This window comes from Etheostoma spectabile, chromosome 5 (assembly GCF_008692095.1).
Source record: "Etheostoma spectabile isolate EspeVRDwgs_2016 chromosome 5, UIUC_Espe_1.0, whole genome shotgun sequence".
Lineage (NCBI taxonomy): Eukaryota > Metazoa > Chordata > Actinopteri > Perciformes > Percidae > Etheostoma > Etheostoma spectabile.
The window spans coordinates 28,317,695-28,345,480 of NC_045737.1; the positions used below are offsets into that span (position 1 = coordinate 28,317,695).

The following is a 27,786-nucleotide window of genomic DNA, read 5'->3' on the forward strand; positions in this document are numbered from 1 at the left end:
GCGTTATCAACCTGTACAGCCATTCAGTTTATTTGTACATGTTTAATTGGTCGGTGTTTAATTCTATACATGGTATGGATGAACAGATTCTTGTACTTGTACTAGAGTGGTGGGTGTTGTTGTCTGTTATCGCCTTTCCAAAACCAACACGTGGCATGCACGGCCGCAAACATAAATTCACGCAAACACGCACACATGCATGCACGCACGCAAACATGTATGCCCGCAAACACGCATGCACACACTAATAGTAACAGTGTAAGGAATACATTGAACAAGTTGTTTCTCTGCTTTACATAAGCTACAAACATTAGCATGTCTGGCCGCTAGCTTACTACTACCTACAGTAGTATGCTAGTTGTAAGCTAGCAGTACAAACACTACTACTAGCTAGTGCAAACAGTGTAGCTAGTAGTAGCTAGCATTTCATTAGCTACCTGAGATAGCATTACATTTGCCAAGGCAACGTATTGATTAGGGCACACAGATTAAGGCAGGATTTGACCTCTGTGTTGCCTTCCATTTTTCTATAGTTAGCATCCAAACAAGGTTAAATTAGAACCAAATAACATCTTAATTAATTTTCTACTTATAATACCATATCATTCTAGGGCTGATTAGCCATAATACAAGAACAACGCTGTCCTTTATTTCCATGTCTTCTACATGTACCATTAACTGGTGAGGAGACAGACGTTTTTCCTGGGACATGCGGCAATTAGCCTCAGTCTTTTATGTCATGGAGGTAGCTAATAAGTGCACATTTAAGACCCTTTTACAGTCATTTGAACACAACTCATCTGAAGAGATTAAAAAGTCAGCTGGAGACAGTTTTCGAAGAACTCATTAGAACAACAGTCATCATTTTAGCCGGAAAGAGAACCGTCGGCTGTCAGCTGGAAATGATGTCAGCTTTACTTCTGTGTGAGATCAAAGACCCATTCTTTCAACAATTAGGAATTTTGAGAAGTAAATAAAAATAAATTCATGCTAGAATAAAGCTTCAGCAGATGTAGCAACAGTAGCAAAGGGTAGCTGAGGCTAAGCAGACAACCAGTTCTAGAAGAAATAAATAAGAACTGGTCAAATAAAAATGTTAGTATTAAAATAAATTGTAAAAACGTAACAATTTGTGTATATATACAGTATATAGTCTTTTTCTATCCATTCCTTCCCCTTTTCTTCCTTCCATGCCTCTCTCTTTCAGTTGGCAGGCTGACCACTTCTTTCTCTTGTCTTTTCAATGACATCTTTTCACGTACCATTGAGCCAGGCAGGCAGGTATTCGCTCTTCATGCTGTAGTGCTGTTGGCCCAGGTTCCTCAGAATGACTGGCTCTGTACCCAGGAAGTTGTTGAGCGTTGCCGAGTACAGCTCCTTATCTGTACCAACAAAATGCAAGCTTCTAGTTTAATTCTGTTTTTCAGCCACAATTGTACAGGCCTGAGAGAAGGACAGTGGTTCAGTGGGGAGACACATAAAACAGAGAATGGTGCCTATTGGTTCAGAGATGTTGTTCACAATGAAGTGAATGCAGCATGCACATTTGAATTGGACTCCTCCGAACTGTCAGTGCAGTATTGTATGGCTACACAACAGATGGGAAGTGCTGCACGAGTGATTTGTGGAGATTTGATGGACATGCTATGCTTCTGTTAGAGCTGTAAAAACATGGTGCTGTTCACTTAAAACTGTGGTAGGCACTTTATTTTGGCGTCGTTGGGCAAATATTCCATAATAATCTTTTAGCATTTTGTAATACAAGTGGTCTGAGAGAAAACAAACCTCCTGCCTCAGGAGTTCAGGCTAAAGATGGCACATTTCAAGTAGCGCCAATGGTGTGAAACGTTACACACTTCCTGGCTCCTAAATGGGCGTGGCCTCGTTTGTGTGTGGCAAATATCTTGTTGACGTTAGCTTCTTTGTGTTGCCAGATCTTGTGAGAGTTCATTTTCTCGTGATTTGTCCTTTGGAAAAATGCCATTTTAGTGTCAGAATGTTGTAGCTTGTGAAAGATATGTGGCTTGTGAAAAATGGCTCCAATATTTACTTTGGTGACTATGAGGCAAAAGAACAGGTCATAATCTGTGTTCACGTTCACTTCTCCCATTGGAATCCATGACCTCAGGACCAGCCGATAGTCTCCTGAGGAGGAGTCCAACTAAGGACTAACATATGCAGTTTTGATTTAACATGACCCTTAAATTATCATTAAATCCATTCAAAAACACTTGTATTTAAGTGTAAGTTGCATTACACAACTTGTATTTTCTTGTATTATAAAAAGTCATTTTTTCTTAATTTATAAAAGGTTTGTCTGTAAATGGAGTACATTAAAACATGCATGCATTTACACCACACACACACACACACACACACACACACACACAACACACACACACACACACACACACACACACACACACACACACATTTTTACTCACCCACTATCAGGCCAGTATGCCCCTTGGCAGGGTCATATGGACATTTACCCTTCCCATCTTCCAGGGCAGCAGTGTTGAGGGTAAAATAGTCTGCGTTCTGTAAACACACACACACACACACACACACACACACACACACACACACGCGCATGTGTTATCTTTGTGCTCAGTGTGTATCATGAACCTGGCAAAGCTGCAAGCTCTGTCTGTCCGTTACAAGGACCATAGCTTCATCCCTCACCATTTTGTCCAATCGCATTAGTGTCTCACACACACACACACACACACAACACACACACACACACACACACACACACAAAACACACACACACACACACACACACACACACCAATAGCATTCACACATGCAGCTAATCCAAACGGGATACTGTGTTCCATTGCATTTATTTTGATTTTATCACACAGTGGTCCTAGCCTGAGGTCAGATGGCTGACATCTCGAGTTGACACCTGTCAGGGTCAGCACCGGCTCGCAAAAGACTATTTAGGGAAACTCTCCACACACACACACACACACACACACACACACACACACACACATTGGCATACTTACCACGTAGGTGCATTGGGCTGGAAGGCGTAGGTGCCGCAGGTGTAGAGGTGTGTGTGGTTGTAGCTTTGCAGGAAACGAATGTAGTTGAAGCACTCGGTCTGTGAAGGCGAGAGGAGCAATTGTTAGAATGCTGTTGTCATTCCTTAGGTTAACACACACACACGCATACACACACACACACACACACACACACACACACACACACACACACACACACACACACACTCACACCTCTAAAATGTAGCATTTGTCTAATGCTTCAACTTCAGTTCTTTTAAATCCTTTTTTACCTGCATTACCTCACTAACCTTGGGGACGAGATCCCATTTGCTGATAATATGTCTAATGTCATTTCATCAAAGATGTGTGAAATCGGTTGGCCGGTCGCCAATTGAACAGATTTTTTGGCTGTGCCATGTTCTTGGTGTGGAAAAACTGAGGGAAGTGAACATGGGGAGCCTCCGAGAAAAAACATTCCACTTTCATTTCTTTTGTTTTAGTAAATCAAAAATTAAAAAACAGTTTTAAAGTGCCAATGAGGACATTTCTTAATGTGATATAGGATGTAACCACATTATTTGTAACCTTTAACGCCAGAAAAAAGGGAAAATGTTTTTCCATTCAAAGATTTTGGCAATTTCCCGTGTAAATGTGCCGTTTTTTGGGTAGGCCCTTTAAATTTTTGCGGATGAACAATAAGCCTTTTAAAGGAAAATTTGGAAGCAGTGCCCCACATAGCGGGGGAATAAATAATTTAGGCATCCACTTTATGTTGCCTTTGCAGCCGGGAAAATATCTGTATCCCGGCTGTAAAAGGACAAAGATTTTTTTTATTTTTTTTTTTCATTTTTACGCTCCCAAACAGTGAGGAATCATGTGAAATGTGTCTGGCAGCGAGCTTCTTTCGGCCCCCAAAACCAACTTTTTAAAAAAAGAAGATCATTAAATATAAGAGGCCCCTGTAAACAATAGGGTTTTTTTTGCAATTAAATCAATTTCTTTGGGTTTTTAACCCATAGCTTTACGTAAGATTTACGCTAGTTAGTCACGGGAGAAGTCTGTACGAAAAAATATATTTTTCCCGGGATTTTTTATTATCCGACACGGACCATATTTTAAAAACCAACCCCGGAAAGACCATGGCATGTTAAATTTTAATAACTTTTTTAAAAAAGGGGTATTTTTTAAGTCCTTTAACCATTGCTCCAAAATTTTTCTCTCTTTCGGGGCAATTAGAAGAAAGTAGTGTTTATACCCTGCCTCCAAAACTATAAAACCACTCAAAATAAAAAATACTGTGGCAATGCGAGAAGTTTTTGCCATTCCAAAAGCTCTGCTTCTATAAAAAATTTTAAAAAAGGTCTTGCAAAGGGATTTTTAGCCAAGCAGTGGGAAAAATTTGGGATTAAAAAGCAAAGAGGGGCCAGTTCCTATCGTGTTACAAAGGCCAAAAGAGGTTTAAAAAGCCCCAATTTTGCAATTTTTAATTTTATAAATTTTATTTTAAAGGGGTCCAAAATGGTTTACAGGTTTTTATTTTTTAAAAAAAACATATTTTTGTTGTACCCTTTCTGCAGATCCGTTTTACCTGTGGTTTGGGCTTTGTCCAAGTGTGATGGGTGGAAGCACAGGCACAAATTTCCCGAAAAAGAATTTTTTCAAATTGGCCCCTTAAAAATACTAGAGGCCATAGCATGGCAAAGGGATGAGTTATAAAATCAAACTTTTTAAAAAATAAATCTTTTACAGTTTTTGCCTTAAAACTTGATTGAAAATTGTTTCCCGCTGTGGAAGATAATTTGAGAAGCCCAGCATAATAAAAAGGAATGTGTCCTGCTGGAGTTTGATGAGAGATTGTGCCTCTTCAGTCTGCCCTCGTTAATAAAATAATCCCCCAAAGCCTCACATCAGTCTTTTTCACATTTTGGGTTTCCCCCGAAAAAAGGGAAATTTTTATTTTAACAAAACCCATTTTTGGTTTTTTTTTTTCCCCTATAAATTTAAAAAAAAAAATCTAGTTATCTTAGAACATTAAAACCCCTTTAAATTTTTGATCCTGGCCCGGGAAAATGCTTCCCTTTTGGGGGTTTCGTAATGACTGGGGGGGGTTCCAGTGGGGAAAAAACACCGGCTTTACAAAATGTAAATGAGCAAAATGAAGGGTTTTTCATAAAATAATGTCTTTAAAAAAAATCCCGCCAAAGGGGCCCCCGGAAAGGCAGGTAAACCCCCACAACTCTAACACTGTCAGCTAAAGTCCCCCCCCCCTTCCTGGTTGGTCTTTCCCCCCGGCACACACCCCCTCTTCTTTTCCCGCGGAGCCCGGCCCGTCAAACCCGGGAAAAAAAAAAAGGGCCCAGATGATGAAGGGGCCCCCCCCATGTCATGGACAAAATTTTCAAAAAGGTTCCCCATGGCTTTAGGACCCCAAAAAAAAGTTTTCATGAGCATCAAAACGAAAAACCCAAAAGTATAGGGCCTTACTTTCCCAAAGTTACCGCTTTTGTAATTTTTTTTTATTAAAGTCTTGACATGGGGCTCTTCAAAAGCTTTTTTAAAAGACTTTATTGGGCCCAAAATGTTTTCTTAAGCTCTTTTTAAAAGACCTTGTGGTCCCCTAAAACTGTATCTGAAGCCCCCTTTTTTTAGACCTTTATGGGCCCCCAATTGTACTGAAGTCTCTTTATATAACCCCTTTGTGGTCCTTATACGGGTTTTGGAATTTTCTTTATACAGACCTTTGTGGGCCCCAATATGGGAAACTGAAATGTCCCCTTTTTATAAACCCTTTGGGCTTAAACTGTAACTGAAGTCCCTTTTTTTATAGACCTTGGGTTTCCCCAATACTGATTGAAACTTTATAAAACGACCTTAGGGTCCCTTAAACTGTATCTAAATTTTTTATACAGACCTTAGTGGCCCCTTTAAAACCCTTTTTGAAGTTTTTTTTTTTTAGACCTTAGGGGGTTTTAAAACCCGTTCTGAAATCCTCTTTTTTTATAGACCTTTTAGGTCCCTAATACTGGTTTTGAAGGCCCCTTTTTTATAGACCTTAGTGGCCCCTAATACTGGGTCTGAAGTCTCGTTTATATAGACCTTAGTGGTCCCTAATACTGTATCTGAAGTCTCGTTTATATAGACCTTAGTGGTCCTTAATACTGTATCTGAAGTCTCTTTTATACAGACATAGTGGTCCCCTAATACTGTATCTGAAGTGTCTTTTATATAGACCTTAGTGGTCCCTAATACTGTATCTGAAGTCTCGTTTATATAGACCTTAGTGGTCCCCTAATACTGTATCTGAAGTCTCTTTTATATAGGCCTCAGTGGTCCCTAATACTGTATCTGAAGTCTCTTTTATATAGACCTTAGTGGTCCCCTAATACTGTATCTGAAGTCTCGTTTATATAGACCTTAGTGGTCCCCTAATACTGTATCTGAAGTCTCTTTTATATAGACCGTAGTGGTCCCCTAATACTGTATCTGAAGTCTCTTTATATAGACCTTAGTGGTCCTTAATACTGTATCTGAAGTCTCTTTTATACAGACCTTAGTGGTCCCCTAATACTGTATCTGAAGTGTCTTTTATATAGACCTTAGTGGTCCTTAATACTGTATCTGAAGTCTCTTTTATATAGACCTTAGTGGTCCCCTAATACTGTATCTGAAGTCTCTTTATATAGACCTTAGTGGTCCTTAATACTGTATCTGAAGTCTCTTTTATACAGACCTTAGTGGTCCCCTAATACTGTATCTGAAGTGTCTTTTATATAGACCTTAGTGGTCCTTAATACTGTATCTGAAGTCTCTTTTATATAGACCTTATAGGTCCCTAATACTGGATCTGAAGTCTCTTTTATATAGACCTTAGTGGTCCCCTAATACTGTATCTGAAGTCTCGTTTATATAGACCTTAGTGGTCCCCTAATACTGTATCTGAAGTCTCGTTTATATAGACCTTAGTGGTCCTTAATACTGTATCTGAAGTCTCTTTTATACAGACATTAGTGGTCCCCTAATACTGTATCTGAAGTGTCTTTATATAGACCTTAGTGGTCCCTAATACTGTATCTGAAGTCTCGTTTATATAGACCTAGTGGTCCCCTAATACTGTATCTGAAGTTCTTTTATATAGGCCTCAGTGGTCCCCTAATACTGTATCTGAAGTCTCTTTATATAGACCTTAGTGGTCCCCTAATACTGTATCTGAAGTCTCGTTTATATAGACTTAGTGGTCCCCTAATACTGTATCTGAAGTCTCTTTTATAAGACCTTAGTGGTCCCCTAATACTGTATCTGAAGTGTCTTTTATATAGACCTTAGTGGTCCCTAATACTGTATCTGAAGTCTCTTTATATAGACCTTAGTGGTCCCTAATACTGTATCTGAAGTCTTGTTTATATAGACCTTAGTGGTCCCTAATACTGTATCTGAAGTCTCTTTTATATAGACCTTAGTGGTCCCCTAATACTGTATCTGAAGTCTCTTTTATATAGACCTTAGTGGTCCCCTAATACTGTATCTGAAGTCTCTTTTATATAGGCCTCAGTGGTCCCCTAATACTGTATCTGAAGTCTCTTTTATATAGACCTTAGTGGTCCCTAATACTGTATCTGAAGTCTCCTTTACATAGATCTAATAGGGTGCACTACAAAAAAAATGCCATTTTGCGAGCTGCTGTAACTATAGCAACAACCACACAAAATGGGCCCTAATGACCTGAAGTACATTCTTCCGATCCATCAAATAGGTACAAAGTGATTTTTGAAAGATTGGAGTACAAAGTATACTAGTTCACCTTGAACCAAAGATAGAGTTAAGTCATTTAAAATAGTCTTCCGACTGACATGGAGGTCCCCGGCAGCCGTGCTTCTAACTTGGCCCCATCAAACAGGCTGTTAGTGGCAGGCAGTAACAGTGAAACAGTGAGATCCTTTGTGCAGCAAAATTCCCTAATGATTTTACCATTGTCTAAGGATCAAAGACAGTGTACCATAATGCACCTGTGGAAAGTACTACTCCTATGACAAGCTTTTGTCTCCAAAAGGTACAATTCTGCTGACACATGTACAGCTGGGTATTAAAGTATTAAACTCAGATTTCCTTGACTGGGTTTAAACCAACAGCAGTCAAACAATGGGTTATTGCCAACCAAAAAGAACAATGTAAACTTGCAAGTACTCTTTTTTGTCTTGTATTCAGAATGAAAAGAATAAAATTAAATGGGATTGAATGGAAAATAAGTTTATTAATAATAATAAGTTTATTTGATATAGCACCTTTTATATATTTATATAATTGAAAGACGACTGGAAATCCTTTTAAAGATTAAAACCAAAAAAACAACAAATTACAAACATGAGTCAACAGTGCATTTTAAACAAATGTGTCTTCAGCTTCAGGAACTGAAGTCCCTCAGGTCCCTCAAGACCTGAGGGACCTGTTGGTAGTGTACGGATGGTTAGAAGACCTGAGGGACCTGTTGGTAGTGTACGGATGGTTAGAAGACCTGAGGGACCTGTTGGTAGTGTACGGATGGTTAGAAGACCTGAGGGACCTGTTGGTAGTGTACGGATGGTTAGAAGACCTAAGGGACCTGTTGGTAGTGTACGGATGGTTAGAAGACCTGAGGGACCTGTTGGTAGTGTACGGATGGTTAGAAGACCTGAGGGACCTGTTAGTAGTGTATGGATGGTTAGAAGACCTGAGGGACCTGTTGGTAGTGTATGGATGGTTAGAAGACCTGAGGGACCTGTTGGTAGTGTACGGATGGTTAGAAGACCTGAGGGACCTGTTGGTAGTGTATGGATGGTTAGAAGACCTGAGGGACCTGTTGGTAGTGTATGGATGGTTAGAAGACCTGAGGGACCTGTTAGTAGTGTACAGATGGTTAGAAGACCTGAGGGACCTGTTAGTAGTGTACAGATGGTTAGAAGACCTGAGGGACCTGTTAGTAGTGTACGGATGGTTAGAAGACCTGAGGGACCTGTTAGTAGTGTACGGATGGTTAGAAGACCTGAGGGACCTGTTAGTAGTGTATGGATGGTTAGAAGACCTGAGGACCTGTTGGTAGTGTACGGATGGTTAGAAGACCTGAGGGACCTGTTAGTAGTGTATGGATGGTTAGAAGACCTGAGGGACCTGTTAGTAGTGTACGGATGGTTAGAAGATGGTTGTCCATAACCGAGCAGCCCTACATTCTTTCACACTTCATATGTCCAGAACTTCCCTTCACTGTTGACGTTTGCTATTTAGTGCAATTTACAGTAGCTGCTTTTTTTGATTGGCTGTGTGACACATGGCTGAACTTTGCTCCGTGGACAGATGCCCAAAATATGAACTATGTTTACTAAGAGCTTTCCACACCATTAGAAATAATTACACTGGTCATTACAGATGGAGAGCTGCTGCATACTCAGTATTAACCTCTGATTTACTTGACTGGGTTTAAACCAACAGCAATCAAACAATGGGTGTATTGCCATATACTGTACTGGTAGACAGACCAGACTTAGTGTACTGACTTTTAATAATAGTAGCTTTTAAATGTGATAACATTTTATTAGCAATTGACAGGGAAATCTCCTCCCCTTACCTGTCCCTGACGCCCTGCCACTGTCCACTCAAAGCCCACATTCAATTCCCACGATGGAGTTGCAATGGTTAAGATTTAATAACTGATTTAAACATTAGAATTTGTGGCTGTGCAAAATTACCTCTCGGATCTGTGCCGTTAACTAACGCAATAGTTTCTAAAGAAAGACGAGATAAAATAAGGCACTGCAACACCAGCATTTCATTGTTACTTCTAATTGGTTCCCAAGGGATTCGTATTAGTCACTGTCTACTTCGTTATATAATGAAGAAATTCACTCTAAGATCACACTTTTAAGGTGGGGGGGGGCCTATCTATAAACCAATCAATTACAAGTATCTGGAGACGCAGCTCATGTATGTGGTGACTTCCGGACGACATTTTGTCACATATGCATCTTAAGTGCACTTGCATAACTGCAGTATAAAACCAAAACTTACCGGATCAAATGCAAAAACATGAACCTTGGTCCGGACCTTGGTTCAGACTTTTAGGTGTGAAAGCCCCCTTCGTTTCAGCACTTTGAAAGACACATGCTTATCACAAATGTTTGGTCTCAGTGGCCCAATCCCTCAACTCTCACTCATAAGGGCTTAAGGTTGACCCAATTTCGAATTTCAAAGGGCGCGAGGGTGTAAGTATACTCTTACCGAGCCCTTTCTCAATGCAGACTTCACCACAGACAATTACCCACAGTTCAAAGCGTTGTGCCATTTACTGCGGAGACTGTCACTTTGTTGCACACAGTTGTGCATGCTCAAATTTAAACGGTTTACGGCATAACTGTCATACTAAAATTTGTGAAATCCATTAAATAATAAATTATCCTTAATACAAACAATAACAGAAGATGGAAATCATTTCCAACACGTTTTAGCTATCTATGATAGTTTGATTTCTAACGTTAGCTTAAAACTCCATTCCACTGACAGCCTTTGTTGTGTTTGATGCTAACTTGTAGCCAGCAGTGAACCAACATGGTTAAGTAGGCCCATTTTTACTGGGTTGACATTCCAGAAGTCTCTCGTTAGCATCTTGTAGGAAATTACGAAAGCAAACAACAGCACGCCACACGCCCACGGAGCGGAGCGGACCCGTTGTCCAGCTTGTAGAACAAGAGTTTGAAAAAATGTGAAATCAGGCAGGCCATGTGGAAAGCAACAAACTTAAAAAGAAAATACCCAAACCGGCAGCAACATTTTTGTTATTAATCATCACCAAGGTAACATATGATCTTATGAGAATTTGAAAGAGTAGCAGTTCAAGGAAGGAAGGAAGGAAGGAAGAAAGGAGGGGTGAGAGAGAGATGGGAAGATGGTGACAGAGGGTAAGGACTACTGCCCCGTGCTCACGCTGTCGTTTGTCTGTGTTGGCTCCTTCCCTCTACATCACACACTGGGGGCTGACAACAGGTGGGCTTATCATTACTGTAAGACTCATAACCCTCACTCAAACAGCCTGTGCTGTGTGTGTCAGTGTGTGTGTGTGTGGCCTATGTGTGTGCATCGAATAACTGCTCATTACAGCGCTAAATCAGATAACAATTCCCAAACCGCTGTGGGCTGCACACCGCACCTTAATTGGACTTCTGTAATTGTATTGATTGCAATATGGACCAATTATTGAGGGAGTAAAGCAAAAAACCTGATTGAGTCTCCGAGGCTTAAGTGTCTCTCCGTGTGTGTGTGTAAGTGTGTGTATATCAGGTCAAGTGCAGGGTATTTATAGCACTTTAAAACAAACGGGTTTGCCCCAGAGTGCTTCACAGAAAAACAAGACCCACAAATTAAAACAAGGAGAAAAAACCCCTATGATTGAATTAGTGCATCATAAAGGAACAGAGCCAAAGCCTGTGAAAGTGTATGTGCGAATGTGTGCGTGTGTGAAATATTGGAGCCAATCGCCTCGCATATTGTGATCTTAATATCTGGCAGCTCACTCACGTTATTACCGAGGCTTTTAGCAACAGATTACATAAACTTCCAAATAAAGTAATAACATCAGAAAAAACTGATCTGAAATCTGAACTCAGTCCAAGTTGTATAAACCTTGATAATGTAAAAATCCCTTTCCTGATTAACAATGACTCATTATGTTTTTCTAGCATGTTCTAGCAAGTATGAGGGTCCTGACAGCCGCTAGGTAAGGTCTACTAGCAAGTCAGGAGCAGAGTATGAGGGTCCTGACAGTACCTAGGTAAGGACTACTAGCCAGTCAGGAGCAGAGTATGAGGGCCCTGACAGTACCTAGGTAAGGACTACTAGCCAGTCAGAGCAGAGTATGAGGGTCCTGACAGTACCTAGGTAAGGACTATAGCCAGTCAGGAACAGAGTATGAGGGCCCTGCAGTACTAGGTAAGGACTACTAGCCAGTCAGAAGCAGAGTATGAGGGCCCTGACAGTACCTAGGTAAGGACTACTAGCCAGTCAGGAGCAGAGTATGAGGGTCCTGACAGTACCTAGGTAAGGACTACTAGCCAGTCAGGAGCAGAGTATGAGGGCCCTGACAGTACCTAGGTAAGGACTACTAGCCAGTCAGAAGCAGAGTATGAGGGCCCTGACAGTACCTAGGTAAGGACTACTAGCCAGTCAGAAGCAAATTATTCATTGCAGCTTCAGTATATGACCTTCTGGTAACATTAACTCAGTAATCTAGAGTGGGTAATACAGCATTATAAAGAAAAGACCTTTACAACAACAGGTGTCGGGTGCCCCTAGAATCAACACACACTTAAAGTTACATATAGCCACTTTAAAGTGCTCATATCATGCTTTTTCAGGTTCATAATTGTATTTAGCATGCGTCACTGCCACGCTAACAGCTAGGCGAGCAGTATAAGGTGTGTTACAAAGTGATGCACCTTTGTCTCTGAACTGATTGGTGCAGCTCGGCTACACGGGCATGGTTAATGAGCAGCATTACTCGATGCCAGAGGAACTCGCTGAGCAAATTCAACTCGTGCTCTCGCAAGAACTCTGGATTTCCAGGGTAATAAAATTGAATAAAACACCTGAAATTAAATGGAAGTAGAGTGTTAAGGAGTGTTAATTAAACTCCAAAAAAGTTCATGTGGATCAAACCAAAAGCAAGGCCGTTTTCTGCTTTGGAAAAGATGACATGGAGGGCGCTTAGCTAATAGCAGCATCAATCCATTTTATTATTTGTTTTATGGAGGACACTTTGACACGTTTGGAGAAGGCATTGCTTGACAGTTCTAACTTGAAGGCATAGGGATTTAATAAAAGCAGTGGGCCAGACCAATTAAACACCCAACCACTAGAATGACATAGTTGACTTTATAATGCTACTATTAGAGGTCTTTGATTGTCTGCCAAAAACATTTTTGTGTGTGCCACAAAAAAATGTCCTTGAGTCCTAAAATGAGTCAAAAAAAGAATAAAATAAGGTCGGTCTGAAAGTTAATAGGCAGCTGAGAAATGTGGCAGAAGCAGAGATTATGCTGTTTTTTGTCTTCCTTTCATGCATAACCAAGCTGAACCTTTCCCACAATAATTATTTCCCAGTTAATATTATAATTGAATTTGGGTGTATTTAAATGAGTGTGTTATCTCTGCAGCGCTCAGTAACCAGGCTGTGTGAAGGAGACGCTGCTTTTGGTTCCGGAACTGTCCATCATCAAACTTTGTGATAATAAAATCTCTAAATGTGTTATGATTTCTCACATTTCTACAAAAGCTTTTCAGAATGTGCGGGCATTTGCAGTAATAGTTAGTCAGGCAGTGTTCCTTTTCCTATCCTATTGAAATTTAGCAAAAATTCAATACTTTAAATGGTGGAAAATGTAGCCTTAAAGCACCAAAAACAGCTTTCTGTAAAGCTATAGTGAGCAACTATTTTTATATTAATGAACATCTGTTACATTCAAGCCATTGCCCAATGAGTTGCTACAAAGCTAATTAAGACTATCAGCTCCACACAACTCTCTCTTTCTCAGTATGGCTCTTTTAACCAAATGGTGTAGTCCGGCGACATGTGCGTGCATTCATGTGGCAGCCTTAGTTGCTAGTTAAACATTAAGATTTTTGGACACAAAACACATGTAGTAACCTGTACGGCGGGCTGCAGCAGCCTGTTATTTCAATACAAAAGAAAGCACTAACAGTTACAACCATGTCTGGGAGTTTTAGAAACAGGGGGATAAATAAGCGGCTACGTACGTAGGTATGCAAAGACACAAACCTTACGCCGTAGCCTGACGTGTACCTCTCAAATAATATAACTACACATTGCTCTGCGTGGCTGGGTAGCTTTGCATTTCCCCCAGCTCATTTCCTGCTTCTCCTTCTTTATAAACAACATAAAAAGGGTTAACTTCTCCTGCTACAGATTTCCCACCGTGGACAGAAAGAACAGGGGAGACACTTTGTTTCTCTCCTATAATTTTGGTTATACCCTCTGAGTAATCCGTCACTCACTCTTCACTGCTCTACAACACTCCCAGACACACAAAAAACCGCTGGCCCTGTATTTTCTTCAGAGAACCCATTTCGGCCATTAGTGTGGAGCACCTAAACAAAAAATTGGCAATTTAATTTCCAAAATTTTTTTTTGGTTTTTTAAAATTTGTGCCGTAAAAATGCCCCCAAAGGAAAGCTTCATTTAAAATTTTTTTAAGGTCCCAGGGGGGGAAAAGTTTTTCTGTGGTGTTCCCCTGTTCGTAGCTGTTGTATGTCTTGGGTCCGGGAACAACACCTCCCCCTCGACGTAAAAAAACCCCTCGGGGTTTCGACAGAGCAATGTGTAGTTAAAAACCCCCCGAACGCTCCCCGTGCATGCTGTCCAAAACTCTAAAAAAAGACACCAGGGGCTCTTTGCACGGATAGCTGCAAAACCTGTTTTTTCCTTCAACTGATCTGTTGACGGATGACAAATAAAAGCTGAAAAGAACTTTTCACATTTCACTGTTAAATGCCGACCCTCAGTATTCAACCAGCGGCCTCCCCCCTCCACCACCATTTCTTAATCATCCATTTGCTCAGGGTACACGGTGCATCCACCCCCGCTTCTTTCATTTGGAACTGTGGTCGCGCTTTGGATTCACCAAATCGAGACCCCGCACATTTTAACCTTGGCCAAAATCCTAACAGACTTCCCCATCCAGTTTCCACTGCCGCCACTTACTACAAAACCCCTTTGGTTTCCCTCCATTTTAACCCCAAAAAGCTGTCTAACAAAAATTTTAAATTAAAAAAAACTAATGGGAAAAATGTGGTCAAGTGAAAATGCTAAAAATCTCTAGTTACGGAGATCCAAAAAGTCTATTTTTTTTTTTTTTTTTTTTTTATTTTATTTTTTTTTTTTTATTTTTTTTGCTTCCTGCTTCTTACAGTGCAGACGCTTGCTGCTTGCTCCTGCTTTCTGCTTGCATATTTTGCTGGATAATCGTGCTTTTCCTCTGAGAAACATGAGCAGCGGCTCTTGGACACTTCAAAAACACTGGGACTATACATTTTTGTAGACATAGTAGGCTAGTTGCCATATTTTAAAATTTTCTGCGTGAGCGTGGCCTACCATAGCTCAAGCCTGTCCTACAGTGATTGTAGCTAAAGTAATAGCAGCAAGATGCCTCCTTTCTCCGTAGAAGACTACTACAAACTCTTCAGAAGATTGCACTTCTGGAAACCAAGGTTACCTTCTAGAAGTGAACGTGGAAGTTAACGGATCTTGTGGAAAGACACCACTTTACCATGGACCCATAAACAATGGACAGAAGTATGCTAACACACGGCTAATAGCACCAACAAGACTACAAAGAAACAGGAGGGTGGAACTGGTAATAAATCAACAAGTGGCGGTCCTCCCTGGAACGTGTCTGGTGCGAAGCCTAAGAGTAAATCATTTTCTGGGAAATGGGAGGACGACTAACGGGCCGGGCAACAGCGCCCTGAGATTGTGATATGACGGCTGGCCTGCATTATCATCTGGGCAGAGCGCCTCTTCAACCCTGTACCTAGTAGGACACAGCCGTGGACAGCTGCAAAAGGGAAATAAGCAACAAAAATGCCCCCCAACAACCTGGTGTGCAACTGGACCTTTTTCTCTGATATGTCTCTAGAAACAATAATAATTCCCGTGCTTGTTTGCTACTGTTGATAGGTTAACAAACCCTCCAGTACAGTAGCATCTGAACTTTTATCTACCAAGGCTGCAATGACTTTGCCTCCTCTTCAAAGACAAAATTCAAAAGATTAGACAAACAGTCAGTGCCTCCATATCAAGTCCAGGATATGTGTTGTCACAGGTGTTTCAAGCAAAAATAGTTCCAATATGACAGAATTCACACGATCAACCATACAAACCTGGAGGACATTATTACATCTGAAAACCTCGACCTGTTGCCTTGATGTTCTACCAACGGGACTTTTCAAAAATGTTTCCAATTGTTTGACTTCTGATCTCTACAGATGTGAACACATCTCTCTTTCAGGTATCTTTCCACAGGCCCTGAAAACTGCAGTAATCAAGCCACTCTTAAAAAAGAACAACTAGACAAGTCACTAATGAGCAACTATAGGCCATATCAAACCTTCCGTTTTTAAGTAAATCATTGAAAAAGTAGTCTTTCAACAACTCAACCATTCTTGTCACTAAGCAACAGTTTTGATACCTTTCAGTCGGGTTTCCGACCACACCACAGCACTGGAACGGCTCTTGTCAAAGTCTTTAATGACATCCACCTTAACACAGATAATGGCAAAATTTCAATCTTAGTATTACTTGATCTCAAGTGCTGCATTTGACACGGTCGACCAACGATATACTACTAGACCGATTGGAAACTGCGTTGGGCCTTTCTGGCTCAGTACTAAACTGGTTTGAAGCCTACCTAAGAATAGGGATTACTTTGTGTCTATAGGTAATTATGCATCTGAGCGTACAATTGACGTGCGGAGTTCCGCAAGGCTCCATTCTGGGGCCTCTTCTGTTTAACATCTACATGCTTCCACTGGCTCAGATTATGGAGAAAAAACAAAATAAGTTACCATAGTTATGCGGACGACACACAAATTACATAACTTATCGCCAGGGGACTATAGTCCAATACAAAAATGACTAAGTGCATCGAACAAATTAACGGCTGGATGTGCCAGAACTTTCTGAAATTAAATGAAGGAAAAACTGAGGTGGTTGTTTTTGGAGCAAGAGAGGAACGATTAAAAGTCTGCGCTCAGCTTCAAACAACAATGTTAAAAACAACAGACAAAGCCAGAAATCTTGGTGTATCATGGACTCAGACCTGAACTTTAACAGCCACATTAAGACATTACAAAGTCAGCCTACTATCACCTTAAGAATATATCAAGGGTTAAAGATTATGTGTCAACAGGATTTGGAAAAACTTGTCCATGCCTTTATCTCAGTAGACTTGACTACTGTAACGGGGGGGTCTTCAGGTCTCCCTAAAAAATCAATCAGACAGCTGCAGCTGATTCAGAACGCTGCTGCTCGAGTCCTCACTAAGACCAAGAGACTGGATCACATCACTCCAGTTCTGAAGTCTTTACATGGCTTCCTGTGTCTCAAAGAAGTGATTCAAAGTACTCTTGCTAGTTTATAAATCACTTAACGGTTTAGGTCCAAATATATTGCTGATCTGCTACTACACTATGAACCACCAGACTCTCAGGTCATCTGGGACAGGTCTGCTTTCTGTCCCCAGAGTCAGAACTAAACAGGTGAAGCAGCTTTCAGTTTCATGCTCCTCATATCTGGAATAAACTCCCAGAAACCTGTAGATCGCTGCTACTCTCAGTTCTTTTAAATCAAGGCTGAAGACCTTCTATTTGATGCTGCCTTCTTAAAGACTAATATTCTTTAAATTCTTATGCTGCACTGTAAATTTTATTCTTGTGTTTTATGTTTCTCTTTGTTTTTAACTGTCTATTCATGTGTTTTACCGGTTTTAATGCTTGTGATTTTTAACTGTTTTTACTGGTGTTTTATCTGTTTAACTGATTTTGTGGTAAAGCACTTTGAATTGCCTTGTTGCTGAATGTGCTATACAAATAAAGCTGCCTGCCTGCCTTGCCTCATCAGCGTCCTTTAAGATGCGGCATGTAGCTGTTAAACTAAGTGAACACTACCTGCCCGGGACACCATGGCTGAAAGACAAAGTTAGCAGCTAGCTGGTGAAGGGCAATTAGCAGAGCCTAGCATAGCCAGGTATTTCCCTCAGGAGGCAGTAGAGAAAAAGAACAGAGCTAAAAGGAGAGTCATTAGTGGGTACATTTGTCAGGTGGCCAGAAACACAATTTAAAGGAAATGCCAATGTTTCTCAGTGTTTGCTGGATGTGTGAATACAGTAGGAAGTAGTAGTATTACTAGTAGTAGCAGTACAAGTAATGTTTGCCCCCGTCCATAGCAGTACATAGTTTACCTTCCTTGTCAGGACTCCTGCCTGTGTCTGTTGTTGTGCTAGCAAAAAGGCTATTAGCTTGTTCTGTTCTCCAGTTCAGGAGATTACTAACTGCCCTCTATTTTTTTTCATTCAGCAGCTAGCTAGTGAATATAGCATTAAGCAGCTATTTAGCCAGATATTTCCCTTAGGAGGTGAAAGAAAAAAACAACAGAGTTAAAAAGAGAGTCAATGATGGATGTACATTTGTCAGATGGCCAGAAACCATCAGTTGTAGGAAATCATTTCAAAAACATTGTAGCTATCTATAATTGTCTGATTGCTAACGTTAGCTCAAAACGCCATTCAACCTTTGTTGTGTTTGATGCTAACTTGTAGCCAGAAGTGAACCAAATTCGTTAAGTAGCTCAATTTTCACTGTGACATTACAGAAGTCTCTCGTTAGCATCTTATGTGCTACTTGCATGCACAACTCACATCTTTACTCGGCGCAAAGTATGTATGTACGACTCAAATCTGCACTCGACTTACATCAGGGAGTGACACAGCGCCATTTTGATGCTAGCACTCACCCTCCGTTAGCATCCCATTGACTGCCATTCATTTTGGCCCCTCTTTGTCAGTGAGTAACTTTACATCTGAAGCGTTTAAAGACTCTAGTTGTCGTGTTGTTTATTTCTGAAGAAACATGACAATGTATAAAAGGCTCCATTACTTCGTAGCTCTCATTATGTCTCTGTAAAAAGTTGGTTTAGGAACTGGAGGGTCGCTGGTTCAAGTCCCTGTACAGACCAAAGTATGGAGGGTGGATTGGTAGCTGGTGTGTTGTGATTTCTAACAAAACAGAGTTTAAATTGTAATTTCCCCACTTGGGATCAATAATAAGCATAAATCAGAAATAACAAGATTTAATTTGACCCCATTCACACTTATTGTATGCCCTCAACCACAAGAGTAAAGTACCCCAGTGCATGTATTATAATCCAAAACTTAGACACACTGAGAAACAAGAGTGTTTGTCCCCTGTCCCCCTAGAAAAGATGTTGAAGTTATAAAGGAAAAAAGCATTTTTGAGCAAAAAAAAAGGTAAAACTTATCAGGTCTTAATGAGTTGGCTGTTATTCCCCACAGTATCTAACGTAGAGATCTGTTGTAAAGGATTCTTGCACTGACTGGAACACTGCACTGAAAGCTTCCCAAGCTCTGTATTTACTCTGAGAACATGGAGCAGAAGCCAGTCTTCAAGGCGAGTCTGATAAGTTCCAGATCTGCATGTCACAAGTGAGATAAGCTGCTTGTTTACTTAAAAAAGCAACAAAAAAGAAAGCTGTGCAAATAAACAAGAAGCAATGATGCACTCTCTCTTCCAGCCCCTTGTTTTGATGAAAAGTGCAGTGACGTGTACCGTTACAGCCAGCAGTTAGGAATCTAACAGCAGAGTGAAGGCAGCACCTAGAGCTTATGAAGTACTGTTGTGCCATATTGGCCAATATCGATAATAGCAAAATCGAGCACTGATAGAAATGGTCACATGTGCCCAAAATCTGCAGAATCCAAATCTTTTTGCATCCATAAAAGAAATAACTTTCAACAGCTTCAAACAGCCAGTGCTTTAATGTGAGTTTTAAAAGTGAGTTTGTTATGGAGCCAGATGCCAGGAGGTTTGTATTCATACAATTGCTCAATAACAATTCCAATTTTCAAATTGAGAAAACCGGCTAATCTTGTTTAGGAAAAAAAAAACAATTGTGTTTTGCATCATTATGACAGATCTGTGAGACTAAAGATTGTTAAAGGACTCGTGCACTGCAGCATTAACAAGAGAGCAGCTTAATCTAGGCCCCTACACACAACAATACAGGGATTTAGAGTCAGACCTTATTACAAATGGAAAATAAGATCCGACATGGTCAGAATGCAGAGCGTATAGAAAGCTTATTAATGCACAATGATGGTGGGGTAAATCTGCAGGTGTGATTAGATTGGTTATTATCTGATTATTGCATCCTAAAAAGGCCCAAATGAGGCCTTTTACTCTGATTAGGCTATCACTCAGAGTATGAACAGAATATTCGCCTCCCTGTATACCCAGTTATTGATTCCTTGACATCAAACAGCTCAATCGATGGGATTTCTCTCAGGACAGTCTTAACTTGTTTCGGTGCTATGCCAATATTTTTAGGGTTGTTTCTCATTTCGGTGCTTGCAGTTGGACACAAATAATCACAAAATAGATTATGAGAAAATGACAAAATGTTCTCTCCACGGTCCCATCTGCACGGTATGTTTAAAAAACAGAGACGACTCTTGTTTTCATCAACATTTAAAAAAGATGCACCCACTGTTTTGCTGTTCCCTCCCTCCCTCCCTCCCACATGTGCACACACAAAAACACACGCACACACACACATACACACTCACACATGTTTAAATCCCCTGACTAGCATGCAGACAGACTAGTGGCGCAGAGCAGATGAGAAAGCAAGACAGAGACAGGAGGAAAGAGAGAAAGGATGGCGTTTCATTGTTATCCACACTTATGTTGCTCGTAGTAGTGTCACCTTCTTCTCCCTCTCCTCCTCTCTCTCCCTTTCTCGGGGCTAACAGAATGTGTGTTAAACCCGAGGCGACGACAGCCCGCCCTGCACGTAATGCGATCCCATAAAGTGAAGAAGAATATTCCGTGTTTTTGTGTTTCACAGCAGGAATATTTCCACTTCTTTCACCGTTTCTCCGCCTGAAAAAAGCAGCTGAGATCCAGGGAGGGAACCACAGCACCGGTGTGATTTCTAGTATGACTAACTGCTCATGAGACGCTGTGGCCTAGTTGAGACTAAATAGACTTATATACGTACATGGAGCAGGCCATGATGTGCTGTGCTGCACAGGAAGTGATACTATTTATTTATTTATTGTTATGGGAAAACAACGTTGCTTTTAAACTGAGTGCAGAGCATCGATGAACAGACAGTTTTAGACCAAAGGTGGCGCCAGAATCAAGAAAAACAAGCTCTTGGACATTTTCATGTATTTGTGTGTTTTTTCTTGTTTGTTTTCCAATCTCTTTCCCTCTTGCTATTTTATCTTAAAGTGATAATTTCTTCTCTCGCAAGGCTATAAAATTGTAGAATAAAAAAATTGAGTTTTTTATTTATTAAAAAAAAATAAAAAACTGTAAAACAGAATTTTGAATATCACGGCACAATAAAGTCCATTTAAAATATGTGTGAAACATGATAGAAAACAGTCTATCTGGTTAAGTAATGGTTAACAAAGACCTGAGAGGCGATATGTGAGTGGTACAGAAGGATGGAAGGAGAGAGATAGAGGAGAGGAGGGAATAAGTAACCAAAGGAAGGAAGGGGGATAAGTACTGAAGTCAGCTTATTATGTGAAGAGCAGCGGTGTATAAACATTGGAGGGTATGTACGGATGAGGGAGCTTGATTAGAGTGAGTGGAGAGAGAGAGAGAGAGAGGGGGGTGAGTTAGAGAGAGGGCGAGAGAGAGAGAGAGACGGCATCCTCAGGGGAGATCTGAGCACATCTGCTGTGTTCCACACAGCCGGGCAAGAAAGCTCCAGAGCTGACACACTTTTACTTTACACACACACACACACACGCACGCACGCACACAAGCACGTAGCTATACACACCAATCACTGCAAGTCTGAACACACAGAATATACAAAGTTTACGGGTAAGCCTCAAGACACATTGCATTTGCACACACACACACACAGACACACACACACACAACACACATACACAAACACACACACGCGCAGTGTGAGTCCTGAATAGTTCTCCAGGGTACCTGCTCAGTGACTTGAACATCTCTCCACCAACAGAGGGAAAGTTTTGCTCCGAGTGGCTTGTTTGAAGTGATCAGCGGCTCTGTCATTAAGAGGCAAGCACTTCCCATCTGCCACCACACTGTGGCAGCCCTGAGGCTACCTGCTCTCTGTGTGTGTGTGTGTGTGTGTGTGTGTGTGTTGTAACCTGAGTGAGGATTGGTTCTTCTATAACAGACACAAGGCTGTCCACACCTGTGGTTCATCACTATTTATGTGCAAGTGTACATGTGTGCATGTTTTTTTGAAAGCCAGTGAGTGAGTGTATGTAAACACCATCTGTAGGTTTAGGAGACATCAGACTTCAGATGTTTTTACAGCTGTGCAGAATTGAACGTAAGGGAAACTTTGCAACAAAAAAGCAATATTCGAATAATGACGGGAAAAAAACAGCAAAAACATATTGAGATCCATAGACTCCAAAGCATAAAGGAAGCTTATTATACAACTAACCTTGTACTGAATATACATCAGTCAGAATCCCGTCCTTCCACTGTATTCTGAACCAGCTCTATATTCATCACATGCAAGACCTTTGAATACTGTTTCAACTATAAATAAAGATTTTTCCCCATTATTTCAAGGATTGCTAAGTGTGTGTGTGTGTGTGTGTGTGTGTGGTGTGTGTGTGTGTGTGTGCTTGTGCGTGCGTTTGTGTGTGTGCTTGTAAGGGTGGTTTGGGTTAAATTACAAGGCCTTTGATGCTTATAGACAACAGTTTGCAGGCAGCAGAAGAAAAGAGAGAATATAAATAAAAGAGTGCGAATCCGAAACGGAGGCCAGAGACGAGGGCAGGCATAATGAGTCCAACAGATGAGGAGAACTACAAACTAAAGGCGGAATAGAAGAGGCAGAATAGAAAGGGGGAATGCATCAGATTGAGAGCTCGGAGGGCCTGACCGAGGTCACTGCCACTGGAAACAGAAATGATCTGAGATCAGTGGACTCTCCACTGGCTGTGTGAGTGTTTGTCTGTACACCGGTGTGAGACTCTCTCTTCGCGACGTGATCAGTGCGCCACTTGATATCGCCATGGTGATAACAAAAACAATATATTGGGTTTTTCCTGCACAGAGAAATTCTCTTGATTTATGAGTTTTGTTAATTTGGGGTTGTTTTTAAAATTGTCAGAAATAACTGGAAAATGCATAGATTTCTGTTAAATGGGGTAACACACGCTTTGCCTTTACTGTACATGGACCGATCAGGCTAACTGTTGTGTATCATCCCCCTCCCCCCCAAGCCAAATCTGAGCTAAGGAAAACCCGGATTGTGCAGCTCTAGTGAGCAGATCCATTTGGAATAACTTCTTCCCACGTGGCTGGCGACAGAAGGCTACAACATCAGGGACGTGAGATTGCTTCTGCCTGGTCCTTGAGTGCACCTCAAGGCACAACTGCCACACAGTCCCAGCATACAACAGCAGACAAAACATTTGCAAAAGGGTGATAAAATGGAGCAAAGTATAACACAACCACACTCTTAGCAGCTATCATAAACAAGCTTCGAGGCTATGCCAGATGATTTCATAGCACTCAGGACTGCCTGAAGGCAGGAAATAGCTGTGATAGCATGTGATTGTTTGGAAGGCAGTCAACAACTTTTGTTAATACTGTTGCTGTTTGCTTCATGGTAGTCACGGGATGGGAGAAAAACAAGCTCTGATTTATTGGCTTTTTTTTTTTAAACCAATCGCATTGAAGCGAGGCTCTATGGGAGAATTTCTGGTAAAATAAAGGTTAAATAGGGTAGCTAAGGGTCATGTCCCGGCTTCACCATTCAGCCCAGCCTAAATCAAACCAAGCCAAGCTCAGCCAGACCAAACAAAGCTCCCATGAAGAAGAAGAAGGAGGGAGCGCGGGGGCGATTGGGGGGAGCGCCCTGTTGCTTCATGGCTTTCTGAAAAGGTCTCAATCCAGGCCTGACCTCTGTAATCTGCCTCCATCGGCCTCCCTTCCAGCGGAGCTCCAGCCTCCCTCTCCCTGTCTGCTATAAATACACCCAGCCTCTGCTTATAGCTTCGAACCGCCGAGCCACACGCACACCAAACTATGATTAAAAGCCTATTTTAAGGGAGTGCTTTGAAGCAGCGTCAAACACCGAGTGAGAGGCAGAGACAGACTGAGGGAGCATGCAGAGACTTTGTGCTGCGCCCACACAAACATAAAGCAGACATACCCGAGCGTGCGCCATGCCAGCCAGACCCTCTTCTGAGCAGGTACCCTCTTTGAAGGAAAAAACAACACAGCGCACACAAAGGCACACACACATTCCCACGTGGATGCATAAGCTTTGTCTGCCGAACAGATGACAAGTTCACACGAGAGTCAGGTGTGCGACAGAATGAGAGCAGGATATAGAGAGAGACAAGAAAGGGAGCGATGTACATGCCTTTTACTAGCTAGATCTGCACATAGAGCTTCAGTCAACTGGGGAGTGAATTTAGGTTATTATGCATTATCTGCTTTGTAAATTTTTAGGATTATTTGACGCAAGTAATTCATGTTGCTTGCAACAGAATCAATATGCCATGAAGAACAATAGCAAGTACATTCAATTGTTTTTAAGCTGAATAATTCCTCGTCTCTGCACGGCTCAAACATGCAAGCCCTTGTCTTATCGGTTATGGAGCATCTGTATATTTCCTGTATGGCTTTACAGTTTTTCATAAACAGTCTAGGCATGGGCCGGTATGAGATTCTGACGGTGTGATAACCTTCAGCAAAAATATCACGGTTTCACACTATTGCAATTACAGCTTTAAAACGTAGTATTTTCAAATGTCTCGGGAAAGAAGAACAGATCTTCCATTGAACAAAATGTATTTATTTTATTTGCTAAACTGCACAAAATCTGTCCTTGAAGACAAATGTAGCTCAGTGTAAATTCTTTCAGGAAGACCTAACTTTTAATCGATGCTTTCTCCAAAATCAAATCAGCTGTTATCCAAATAAATGTGCATGTATCATGCTGTATAATAACTTTTGCATATTGCAGCTAGTCTCTCCTGATTGAAATGTAGCTCAGTGAAAATTCTTTCAGGAAGACCTCACTCCTAATCAATGCTCTCTTCCTAAATCTAATCAGCTGTTGGAGGCGTTCACTTTCCTGCTCTACCAATCAGAATCATACACAAATTTCAAGGGCCAATCACAGAGTCACAACCCTGCTTTCAAACATCTGTTTCTTTTATCATGCTGTACAATAAACTTTTTGTATATCTGCAAACATGTCTCTCCTGAGTATATAATAAAAACACAGCTCGTACCATGGAAACGGTATGACGGAAAATTGTAGTGGTTTTGAAACCATGACTTTTTCAAACCGCGGTATGCTGTGAATCAGGTAACCGGCCCATGCCTAAAACAGTCATGGCAATCGAAGGCTTGAATGGAGCCAAGAGTTGGGAGAGCGAGATGACGGGGGGGGAGGGAGGAGAGGAAGTGGTTAAAGTGGATTAACGCAACAACGGAACAAGTGAGCCCAGTGGGGGGGATGGTTTTCAGTTAATTTGTAAGATGAAAGCGGGGTGGTGGGGAGGGGAAATGAAGCCATTGAGAGTCATTGCAGTCCACAACAAGCAGAACCAATCAAGAGCTAGTTGATGCCACAAGTGAGTCTTTTTTTCCAATCCAGAGCCGGGGTGCAGCATGTGTGACTGGAGCAGCAGCGGGAACCAGCTGGGGAGAGTTACAGTGTTGTAACACACAAAGGGAGAGGGACGGTAGCCTGTGGAGGTCAACGGGGGCTGCGTGGTGCTGCTATAGTGTGGACATTTGACTCACTGAACAATTTACATGCCAAAAAGTAACGGGGTATTCTTGGTCAATGACTAATATTTCTGAAGAGTAGGAAATAAACATTTACAACTTCCTCAGTGTCCCAACTGTCCATTGCAATCCATTGTTTTTCTATTGTTTATGATCCACGGTCTCTGGGGGACGCAACACGGTGCGACCCCAACGGGACGGACCGCCACACTCGGGACGCGCTACAACAACGGAACGATTGTGGTTAGGAGAAGAAGAACGCAGAAAGGAACTGAAAATGAAAATGTGAAGTGATAAACCACATGTGCCTATATCAGGTAAAATGTCAACATTTTGAATCCATTAACTGTGAACATACATGTAAAAATGTGATGTCACAACAATATCTAAAGAAACCACATGTGGCCATATGTGACTTTATCTGGTTATCTTCACTTTCACTTTTGTTTTACGTGTTAGGTGAAAGAATGCCAGGGATTTTAAATACAATTTCAATGGTGGCACTTCTAATACACCGGGGGCTTTGGATAAGAGCACCCTTTATGTAAGTGGCATTTTCATTTGAATCCACATGCCCACTTGCCCCGCACATCAGCTCTCACAAAGGCAGTATGACAACAGAGAGCAGTCCAGGTCCCGACTCCTGCTCCACGCCTGTTAATCTTCAGTGACTAATGGTGCAGGGTCAGGGGATGAGTGACACTCATAGCAGATAAAATGCAGTGATGAATCTCCTTCTTCCATAACCCTCCCTCTCCCCCTCCCTCCTTCCTTCCCTCCATCCCTCCCTCCCTCGCATTTATCCTCCCAGTCACGCACAGCCTCTCTCTGCCTCGCTCTCAACTACTCATTACTGTAATTGGAGGTTTGGGGAGATACGGCAGAGAAACAGAAAGAAAAGGGGGGGAAAAGAGGTTGGGAAAGAAAGAAAGAGAGAGAGAGAGAGAGAGAGAGAGAGAGAGAGAGAGAGAGAGAGAGAGAGAGAGAGGTTTCTGGAGGTCAGAAGCCACCATCTCTTATTCTGTCTGTCTTTCTTTCTCTAAATCAAGAGCCATGCATTTGCTTTGGCTTTTCTTTTCTTTTAAGATGCAAGGCTCATGTGCGGCATCAAAACGGGCTAGGTTTTCAACCAACACATCAACTTTTTAAGGGCTCTATTTCTCCTACTCTCTTCAGCTCACTACTGCTTTTCTTTCTCTCATTCTTCCTTTCTTATTTTCTTTGTTTAACCGCAGCTGCTGCATTTTGTCATAGTTTTGGCTTACTGGCATCTGTCAAGGAGTGTGTGTGTGTGTGTGTGTGTGTGAGAGAGAGAGAGAGAGAGTGTGTAAGTGTATGAACCCAACAGGAGAAAGTGAAAAAGAGAGAACGAGAAAAAGACAGCAATGAGTGGGAGAAGACAGCGCTGTTATCAGCTGAAGTATTTTCTGTGCTCAATGGGAAAAGGCTAGGTTGAGGGGCATGAAAAAGCTTTAAACAACATAATGGATGCTCCAATCAGGTGTGACCAATTCAGTAAGAAGCAGGAGGGAAAAGGATAGAGCAGGTCAGTCACAGAGACAGAATGAAAACAGGACTGAGAGACAGAAGAAAAGAAAACCTTTGTGATATATATAAATATATAGCCCTCTTTTGAAAGTAGAAGTTTTCTTTCTGACTGTTTTCTGTCTTTCAGTCTGTTTCATTCTGTCTCTGTGACTGATGTATTTATATATATAAATAAATAATATATAAAAATAATGTGTAAAAATTTCCAGTCAAAAAAAATAACTGCAATGTAAAAGTTCCTGTTTTCTCATCGAGGTTTTAACTGCCCTCCGTTTTAAAACTTTGCTTATGGGAAATTTTGGTTGGTAAAAGTTTACTTGAACGACAGCACATTTTTGTAATATTAAAAATTGTCCCTCCTTTTACCCAAAGCCCACCCCCCTTCCCCCCAAAACACCCGCGCCGGTCCGGACCCTCCCGGTGGTTTGGGCTCCTTGCGCCCCCCCCGGGGCTAGACCCTTTGGGGGGTTTGACGGTCTCTACCCTTTGATATACAAAAAAAATCAAAGCGATGGATTTAACCCAAAAAGATTTGTACATTTTTTTGAGCTGTACAAAAATTTTTATTGCATATCCCAAACAGGCTTGATTGAATGTGTTTAATGTGCAGCCAAATTAGTCTCAAAAA

The 27,786-nt window shown here is 41.3% G+C and overlaps 1 protein-coding gene and 1 long non-coding RNA gene across 2 annotated transcripts in view; both read right to left on the bottom strand.

Moving 5' to 3' along the window:
• sema4c (sema domain, immunoglobulin domain (Ig), transmembrane domain (TM) and short cytoplasmic domain, (semaphorin) 4C) overlaps positions 1–5,432 on the bottom strand; it is a 30,613-nt gene extending 25,181 nt beyond the window's left edge. The window contains 5 exon segments of the mRNA XM_032515942.1: positions 1,263–1,382; positions 2,445–2,541; positions 3,018–3,031; positions 3,034–3,115; positions 5,289–5,432. Of these exon segments, the coding sequence (XP_032371833.1) occupies positions 1,263–1,382; positions 2,445–2,541; positions 3,018–3,031; positions 3,034–3,115; positions 5,289–5,432 (457 nt within the window).
• Positions 5,433–14,333: 8,901 nt separating this feature from the next.
• Positions 14,334–27,786, bottom strand: part of LOC116689408 (uncharacterized) — a 70,074-nt gene continuing 56,621 nt past the window's right edge. The window contains exon 4 of the long non-coding RNA XR_004331981.1: positions 14,334–14,420. This is a non-coding gene — a long non-coding RNA (uncharacterized LOC116689408). The remainder of the gene's footprint in view (positions 14,421–27,786) is intronic.